At 58.6% G+C, this 9,527-nt stretch overlaps 1 protein-coding gene across 1 annotated transcript in view; it reads right to left on the reverse strand.

Annotated features, from left to right (window-relative positions):
* The window catches only part of RGMA (repulsive guidance molecule family member a), a 17,158-nt gene that overhangs the window by 6,354 nt on the left and 1,277 nt on the right, over nt 1-9,527 (reverse strand). The window contains exons 2-4 of the mRNA XM_006771790.1: nt 5,293-5,448; nt 4,788-4,899; nt 4,262-4,341 (exon numbers count right to left, since the gene is read on the reverse strand). Coding sequence (XP_006771853.1) covers nt 4,262-4,341; nt 4,788-4,899; nt 5,293-5,448 — 348 coding nt within the window. The remainder of the gene's footprint in view (nt 1-4,261; nt 4,342-4,787; nt 4,900-5,292; nt 5,449-9,527) is intronic.

The raw sequence follows: 9,527 nt of genomic DNA on the forward strand, positions 1-9,527 counted from the left end.
ACACGCCGTCAGGGTGGGCGCACGCACGCCCCGGGACGCCCCGTCGGAGCCAGCACCGCCCATATCCTGCAAACGCGCGCCCACCCAGCTGGTGAAAAAAACCATCTGCAAGCAGCAGTCAGGTTGTCCAAATCCTTCCTCGCGGCTCGAAATAACCCCAAACGGCCCGGCAGGCAGCTCCACCAGCTGCGAGGGCCGGTGGCAGCCCCTCCCGCAGCCTCCAGCCCTGGAGAGGAATGAATGGTCAGTGTTTCTGGGCAGCAGGGCAGTAGGCGCAGGCGGGCCACCCTTGGGCCTTTGGCATCTGTTTACATCTTCAGAGCCATCTCCCAGGCATCTGGCAAAAGCAGCAGACATTTGGTGGTGGTGGTGGGGGGGATAAGCCCCAATGTTCAATAGTGCCCCAAGCTTAGCTGCTGTGTGACCTGCAAATTACTTAACCTCTCTGTGCCTCATTAGACTCATCTGGGAAGGGGCAACGGTATCTATCCTGTGAGGTTGCTAAGAGGGCTCAAGGGCTTAGAAAGGCACCAGCATTTAGCTGGAGGTCACTGGATGTTGGCTAGTATGCCCTGGGCACGGAGGGCCTGGTTGGTTCTGGTCCCCTCATGGGCAGAGCTCCATGCCTCTCCATCCTACGCCGGAGAGCAGACTAGGAAGCAACTGGGAGGGATCACTGGGTTTGCCTCAATGTGCGGTGTGTCTGCTTGTTTAAGTCACTTACAAGCTGGCCGTGCCTCGAACCAGGGCTTTAATACACCTAACTGCCCGGGTGTCCGCAGCGGCTTAAAACCCCTGGCTCTAGCCCATCCTCCTGGGAGTTAAAGAGAAAGCCCCAGAACCTTTCCAGATGGCAAAGCTGTAGGTCAGGGTTGGGGGATGGCTCGCAAGAGGCCATCGAGAGTGAAATCAGGGGCTGGAATTGACAGCTCCCCTTTCCCTCTGCCACCTCTTCAGGTGATGACACAGCTCTTCAGGCCCAGAGTGGACATGCACGGGGCTGTCGCTTCCTGGGGCCTGGGGGAAGGGCGTCAGGGGTGTCAGGGCTGGACAGTCCCCGTGGTGGTGAGATGAGGGGCCCCCGGCCCCGGGGGAGTCGTCCTGCCGCTCCGTGCCCACGGCACTAAATCACGGGCCAGAGGCCTGCCCAGGTCAGGGCCCGGAATGTAACCTGGCCCGGCATCAAAAGGAGGCGCTCTCAGCGGTGGCGTCACCTGCCTGAGACTCCAGAGGCGCTGATTTTTATGTTCAGGATCTTTAATAAGAAAGCAGGAGGCCCGGATTCCAGGCCGTAAAACCCTGGCCTTTGCTGATGCGGGCGTCCAAGGAGAGGAAAGTCTGAGCGTTTGAAAGAGATCCGATTGCAACGGGTGCGAGCGGGAGGAGGGCCGCGGCTCTGCCGAGGGAGCCACCCTGGTGCCTGGTGACAGAAGGCGGCCAGCTGTCTCCCTCCTGCCGGGTTCCTGCAGGCAGCAGTGGGGCCCCGTTCTGGCCCTTCTGCCACCTCTCAATGGGCCCGAGACAGCCAATAGGGGAAGAGCCAGGAAGGAGAGAAGTGATGGAAAATAAGACGTTTTCCTGAGCTCCATTTCTTAAAAAAAAATAATAATTTTACTGATTTCAGAGAGGAAGGGAGAGGGATAGAGAGAAACATCAACGATGCGAGAGAATCACAGATCGGCTGCCTCCTGGGATGGAACCCACAACCCGGGCCTGTGCCCTGACCGGGGAATCAAACTGTGACCTCCTGGTTCCTAGGGCGACGCTCAACCACTGAGACACACTGGCCAGGCCATTTCTTTTTACCTATTTATCTTGACTACTGAAAGTATTACAGATGCTCCGCCTTCTTCGTCCCCCCACTGACCCCTCCGCCATCTTGGCCACTGTGTCCTGGGGCAGGGACCCCCTTGGCGCCTCTGCTCACCCTTATACCCAGGGCTGCACCCCAGACGCCCGGGGAAATGCGCAGTCGCAGCACAGAAACGTACGCTCCTTTGACACCCATGATGCATGTTTGTTTGGACCCAGGCCCCTTGAGACAGGACTTTCAGGATTAGCTACCGGGGGACAAACAGAGGGGAATCCAGAGGCCACAACGACCAAGGGTGGGGCACAGGCAATACCTTAAGGATTGCTCTGGGACCAACCTCAATGGAATTTTAGAACCTGGGGCCAGAGGTCACTGCTTTCCACCGGCAGACAGCCTCCTGGGCAGGAGACCTCCCTGTGGCACCCCTGCCCGGCGGGCACCTGACCTCCCTGCACTGAACTGGGCCAGTGCAGGGCTGGCCCCCCCTGCCCCGGAATCTCCAGCTGTGGACCCACATCTGCCTCACAAGGACCTTCATGGGGCCCCCCTCCTTCTGTAGGGCCACGCAGAAGAGGCTCAGCCGTTGCATCCTGTGTATGCTGAAGACAGCCCTCAGTTTCCCTGGCCATCTTCTTGGCCTCACCCCCTAGCGGCTCTGTGGGCCTGCCTGACCGGTCTCATCCACGACACCCCGGCTCGGGGGCCACCTCCTGCCCCGGGTCCCCTCTTTTTTGTCCTGGAATCCTTGGCTCCCACACGCCACCCATGTAACGTTTCTCATCTGGGGGAGGTGGGCACAGCGGAGAGAGCAACCACAGCCACACAGCCTGCCTGCCTGTTTGGCTTCATTCTTGTCCTTTAAATAGCAACCCAGCGCCTTCTCTAGAAACAGGACGAGGGAGGCAGGGAGCTGGGAGTCCCAGCTGCACGGAGCCGGGCGGGAGGAAAATATTTACGCGCCCCGACGGCATTAGCGGCTTTCAGAGGCCTCCTTTGAACTGTTAATCAAGCCCAATCGGGGAGAATAATAGCCTGATTATTACCGCCTCGTTTGCATGACAAAGAAGCCCAATAAAACTTATTTTGCTGCGCGTGGAGGGGGTGCGAGGGCCGGGCCCTGAGAAAGGAGGCTTAGGAATGCGGTAAGCCGCTCCGAAGCCTGAACCCAGGAATAAAGACAATGCAATTTGCCACCAAGAAAAGCCCAATAGACCAATAAATTACCCGCGTGCAAAGGGATTAGATCAGGTTTCAGATGCCGAGTTGGGAGGGGTGGGGTGAGCCAGGGAACAGAAAAAACCTGCCTCTTCTTAAAGGGGCAAAGCTCCGCTTGAACACAAGCCCCGTGGCCAGGCGGGCAGCTTCCAAACCCGGGGCGTGCATGGCAACGGGCAGGACTTGCTGAAGGTTCTGGAAGCAGCTCTGTGCCAGGCACCGTGCTTCATGCTGTTCCTGGAACAAGCCCCAGGGAGCTCCTGTGCAGAGGGAGAGCGAGTCACGGAAGCTTCCAGCATGCAGAGCAAACACGTCTTATCTGAGCACTAAAATGCAAAAATGATGGAAGAATGGAGGCTTGGGAGGGCATCGGGGGAGCGGCATTTCAATGAGGTCTGGAAGGGCAGCGGGATTTGACGGGTCCCAGAACCGCAAGGGGCCAGGCACAGCTGCGGTCGGCCAGACGCTAACTGCTGGTTGGTGAGCGTGCAGCCGGGAGTTTGGGGGCAGACACAAGGGCCTTGGGTGCCAGCTGTGCCCCTGGTAAAGCGAACGGCGGGCAGCTTCCCTCTGCTTCCCTCTGCTGAGTGGGGCTGGGGAGAGAGAAAGCCCTTTGCTCTGGTCACGGGGCTCCCTGTTGGATTCCGCCACTGGGGGCACTAGACGGAAGAGGGAAGGCTGGAGGCGCACACTGGTTCACCTTCTCTTTTAAATATGTTTTGATTGATTTCAGAGAGGAAGAGAGAGAGAGAGAGAGAAACATCCATGATGAGAGAGACTCGGTGATGGGCTGCCTCCTGCACACCCCCCACTGGGGATCGAGCCCGCAACCTGGGTGTGTGCCCTGACCGGGAATCGAACCGTGACCTCCTGGTTCCTAGGGCAACACTCAACCACTGAGCCATCTGGACGGAGCCAGTGGTGGACAGTGGTCCTTGTCTCCCCACCCCTGTCACCTCCCAGCGGCGCCCTCCACTCCCCGCCCAAGCATCACTGGTGCCACTCAGAAGTACTGAGACCAGCCAGGCACGGGCCCTCCTCATGGACTGGGCCCCCCAAACCTCTTCCCTTTGTCCCCCAGCCCAGGGGCAGAAACCACTTCCTGCCACTGTGTGCCCCGGTGACCCCTCCTGCTTTCTCACTCCCCCACACCCACCTGCCACCCCCTATGTTAAGATCCCTCTGTGGACAGAGCCTTGTGGTTTTTATTTTCCTGACTGGACCCTGAGGCACCAGCCTGAGGACTTCCGACTCGATCCAGTTGATCAGGGGCCCCGGATAATTGCCAGCAAGGACGCGGCACACTCGGAACACTATTTGGGGGCGCAGGGTAACTTAAGAGGCGATGGCTCCAATTGGGATGGAAGCAACTGGGTGGAGCTTAGAGGAGAACTCACTGCACAGCCTCTGGGAGGGCCGTGCTGAAGCGGTCGTCCTATGCCATGCCCGTCTTCGCTGCCCACCCCCCGGGGCAGCTCCTCTCTCTCCAGCAAGAGGCCGGTGCGGGTCCTGAGGGTGGTTATGGGAACGGAGCACCAGCTAGGAGGGCCAACCTGCCTCCCCCAGCGTGGCAGCCGGCAGCAGCAGGAGCTACCGGCCATTCTGCACCCTCTCCAGTCCCTCCGCTCTGAAGCGGGAGGCGACGGCCACCCGAGCCACGGTCGGTATGTGGTAAGCTCAGCCCTGGGCAGCGTTCTGGGGGCTCCTGGCCGGACAGATGCCCGAGGCTGCCTGTCTGTCCCGCTTGGAGGAATCTCACCCCATCGCCCTGACGTCAGCATGCAGGTGTTTGGCATCGGACACCGAGAGGACCACACCCAGGTGATGGCGTGGCTTTTTCGCCGGCGACAGCCGACGCCACCTTCCTTAACCTGCGAGCAGACAAAACTGGCCACCTTTCGAAAGGCCTTTCTCCCCGGAGGGCCCCAGGGACTGACCTAGCCTGAGACCCCCCCCCCCCGAAAGGCACTGGGGACCTTCTGGGCCTTTCTGCAGGCACTGGCCCAACGGAGAAAGAGCGAAGAGCAAGGCCGGAGGAATTTTCTCAGTGAGTTAGGAAGCGGGAGGAGGAGGGCTGGGGAGCTGGGGGTTAACTCCCTCCACACATGCCAAGTGCGGGCAGGGGTGGCTGCACGCCGGCTCAGCGAGCTGAGGCAGTAGGCACTGCCCCCCAGCCGCACCCAGCCAGGGCTGCTCTGCCCCAGCCCCCACACAAGCCAAGTTGTTGCAAGAAACCACGCTGCCTGCCAAGGAAGAGGGCACACCTCCGCTGACAAAGTGGACACCCTCCCCCAGCTCCCACGGCGGCCACTGGGAGCCAGGTCCACGGCGAACAGGGCTGCCAGCCAGGCAACTGAGGGCTCCTCCGGGCAGGAGGCCCCGTGGTGGGCCAGGGCCAGGGGCAGGCACAGGATGCCATCCTGGCTTAAGGCGGACAGCTAAGCTAAGCTACCCGGGTTCTGCAGGAGGGTGGTGATGGGCAAAGAAAGACACCCCTTTTCAGATCTAATTGAAGCTTGCAGGTGAGCAAGTTGGTCTTTCTGCTTTGAGGCGAGGTATCACCCTTTCCCCCCTGAGTCTAAGGCTAGCCCTAGAGATGCTAATTTTCCATCCTGGCTCTGCCTCCAGCAACCCTGGGCCCCTCTGCTTGGCCACTCCAGGTCAACATTCATTTGAAGTGGCTTTTCTCCCTCACCACCATCCGCGGGCAGGCCTTCCTCCTCCACCTTCCTCCTGCTGGGGGAGGGCACATGCAGGCCAGCTGGGCACGTGCCCAGGGCGCGCGCACCCCCCCCACACACCCCCGCACACCCACACCTGGGTGTGAGCCTGTGATCCGGGACGTTCCGTAGCCGGGGGAGCAATCATGGGCTCCTTTCTGCAGGGACCTGGGCGCAGAGGGATGGATGTATGGCTTTCCCAGGCGCCTGGGTATGCTGCCTGCCCCGGGCGAAATGGCGCGTGAAATGAATACATAAGCAAAACCCAAAGGACAGAGTCTGCCTCGGGAAATGTGCACGGTGACAGCCCTGTCAACTGGTTTTCCCGGGCTGTGGCCGGGTGGCATCTTCTGTGGAACGCTGAGCCAGGGGTGGAGAGGGAGCCGCGAGGAGCCCTGGGAGGAGGCAAGAATGCCAGACTCATGGGAAATGTGCTGAGAGAGAGAGAGAGAGAGAGAATGTCTCAGCTCTCTGACCACTCAGACACCCTTGCACACTGCCGAGGGCTTGGTCTCCTGAGCCTTAGTTTCCCCACCGAGGATTAACATTTAAAAAAAAAATATATATATATATATTTGTGTTGATTTCAGAGAGAAAGGGAGAAGGAGAGAGAAAAACATCAATGATGAAAAGAATCATGGATGGGCTGCCTCCTGCATACCCCCTACTGGGGATGGAGCCCGTAACCCAGGCCTGTGCCCTGACCGGGAATCGAACCGTGACCTCCTGATTCATAGGTGGACGCTCAACCACTGAGCCCCACCAGCCGGGCGAGGACTGACATTTTAAAAGCAGCTGCGGTTGAAGAGTAAAGGGGAGAATTCTCAGAGCAGCGATCTCCCTGTGCATGAGAGCGGCCTGGAGGGCCTGTTCAAGTGGAGACCACGGGGTCCCACCCTGAGTGTGCACTGCAGCAGGTCTGGTCTGGGCCCAGGCCTTAGATTTCTAAGAACTTCCCAGGGGAGGCAGACGGGGCTGGTCCAGAGACCGCACTTTGAGAACCGCCATGCTGGAGCCCAGCATCCATATGTCGTAGGAAACGCGCCAACATATCGCCAACATATGCCATGGGTGGGTTTCCCTTAGAAATCTGGTTTAAGAAGTCCCAATGGCTTCTGAGTTTTAACCGTATCTATTAATTGTGTCCTGAAGAGGATGCTGTTGGTGGAAGACTGTACTAAGCAGTCTCTTCTGCCCTTGTCCCCCGTACCCCAGCTACACGTGGCTGCTCTGCCACCCATTGAAGGCACAGCATCGGCCAAGCAGACACCCTGACAGCTCACGGGACACAACAGAGACCCCTTCCCTTTACCCGACGGCAGATGCCAGCCTTGCTAGGGCGAGGCGCTCCCCCCCACCCCATGTCACTCAAGCCAGGGGCACAGTAGGTGTGCCATAAACGCGGAACGGGTACATGTAAACATTCTTAAATGACACAAGCCCGTTCAGTGTAGCCGCCGTCAAGGCATCTTTCTCCGCACAACTCCGTCCAATTTAATTTGCACTCCCCTGGGCTCTCTCCTGGCAGCCATTCAAGCTGACGTGCACCGAACAAACCCAGGCTTTCAATCCAGCCCACCTGTTTTCAGCGGGAGCGGCCGTGGTGCCCGGGGTCCCCGCATGTCCCCGGCCCTCACCCTTTGCCCCTCTGTCCTCCATCCTGCTCTCCCTCAGGCCTGCAGCCCCCCTGCCAGCGCATCAAAGCCCTTGACAGTCCATCTCTGCTGTGGACATGGCTCATCCCGTCGCTTCCTTAAGAAACTTGTCTTTTGACCCAGGTTTCTGGAGCACACAACTTTTCAGAAACCACCCCCTCTCCCTGGCCTCTTGAGTTTGGCGCTCTTGCAAGCTCAGGTTTCAGTAAGGTGGGCAATTTTGACTAAATGCAGCTGTTAAGGCCTCAAATTAGAAGAAACATTAGCCAGTTGGCGTGACAGTGCGGCGGCTATCTGTTCCATCGGCCAGGTTTGAGTTACGGGCCTGGAAGCCAAGAAGAAATGGGCTTCTTGGAAAACAAAAGTGATGGAATTCGGGGGGTGGCGGATTACATAACCGACCCACCCGCTTTCCCCAGACTGCGGGGGACACTTCAAAGTTTGCAACAAGGAAATAAAACAACAACAATAACAATAACAACAACAAAACCGCCACCAGTAGCCCTCGCAGCTCCCTCCTGAGTTCCGCCGTCAGCCCGTCCTTTCTCCCTGTCTGGCCCAAGAAGCTAACCAGCGCTGCCACTTTAAGAGCAGGAAGGTGTTGTTTTAAGGGCTCCTAAGCCCCCCCTTCTCCATTTTCAGCTCGGGGTTGAGATCACATCCCCCACCACCGCAGGGCTGCCCGGGGACAAAAGCCATCTATCAACCCATCTGATAAAACGTCCGATGGGCCGGATCGTTATCTGGGACCAAACCAGGGTGCACATGCTGCAAACTCCAACTCCGAAAGGGGAACTTCGTTTGCAAGGAGAGGGTCATTCTTAAAATTAATTTTTTTTCTTTTTAGTTCTTGGGAAGGAACCAGATCAGCCTTTCAGCCAGACCGCTTTGTAGATGTTTTTTTTTTTAAAGGGGGTGGTGGGGGGAATGGGATTCCCTGCTGTGGACGGGCTGCGGAGGTTTCAGTATCCCCAGGGCCAGACAGGGCGCAGGAGGTCCAAAGCTCTTAGGGGCACTGACACCCCAACTCCCCCTGTCCTAGGCCTGGGCCTCCCCAGTGGAATCTAGGGCTGGGAGCAGGTTAGGGTTCCCCGGGGCACCCTGGGGCGGGGGGTGGTGCGTGCAGCTGCCGAGGGTGAACTGGGCGCGCTGCACCCGGGGGCCACCAGGGACACCCGAAGCAGGACCAGGGCGGGAAGGTAAACTGATCCCAGGCCCTTGCCGCCGCCTAGGCTGCCGGCCTGCCTGCCTGCCTGCGCGGTCCTCCTGCCCCAGCGGCAGCCTGCAGCCTGGATGGCCCAGTTCTGCCAGTTCCTGAAACCCAGTTGGCGGAGGAGCAAAACAAAACAACGCAATCCCGGGCTCACTCAAGTCCTTTCTTGCAAAGTCCCCGCGGTGCGCGGGGGCTGCGCGCATCCGCGTTGGGCTGCGGAGCGAGACACAGAAACACTCTTGCATTTTCGCAAGAAGACACCTCCGGGCCTCGCCACACAATGGCACCGGCCGGGGGGCGTCCCGCCTCGCCGCGGGGGACCCTTGGGCCTGAACCCTGGGCTGATGTGTATTTTTTTTCTTTTTTTAGCGAGAAGAGAAAAAAACGGGCATAAAGGGTTTCACTGGCGTTTCCCAGCTGTGAGCAGCATATGGGAAAAATGAAATAAAGTTTTATGAAACATTATAAAGAAAACAGAGCAGGGATTTAAGTTTCGGACCTTCCCCCTCCCCCCCACGACAGGGGAGGGAAAAGAAGAAAAAAAAAAAAAGTCAAGAAACTGGAGCGTTTGGGAAGGAACAAATGCTTCTCTGTGGCGCTGGTCTCCCTTCCCCCAACAAAAACAAGAGGTCGGGCCCGGAGGAATTTGAAGGCAGCGATCTGCCAAAAACATTGTGAAAAACTATGGGGGATTCATTGGAAACAGATGGGCTTTTTCAGCTTTAATTCTGAAATTCTCTCCCTTTCTGACACAATAAAAACAAACAGGGGGCGACGCGGGATGTTATCAAACGGGAATACGGGCTGCTCGGAGCCCAGTCCGAGGGCTCCCGGGCGTGGGGCCGGCCGGTCCCTGCAGGCGAGGGCGGCGGGGACTTGGCTAGGACCTCGGGGGCAGCCCCGGGGCCACC

The sequence above is a fragment of the Myotis davidii genome, unplaced genomic scaffold (assembly GCF_000327345.1).
Source record: "Myotis davidii unplaced genomic scaffold, ASM32734v1 scaffold164, whole genome shotgun sequence".
Classification (NCBI taxonomy): domain Eukaryota; kingdom Metazoa; phylum Chordata; class Mammalia; order Chiroptera; family Vespertilionidae; genus Myotis; species Myotis davidii.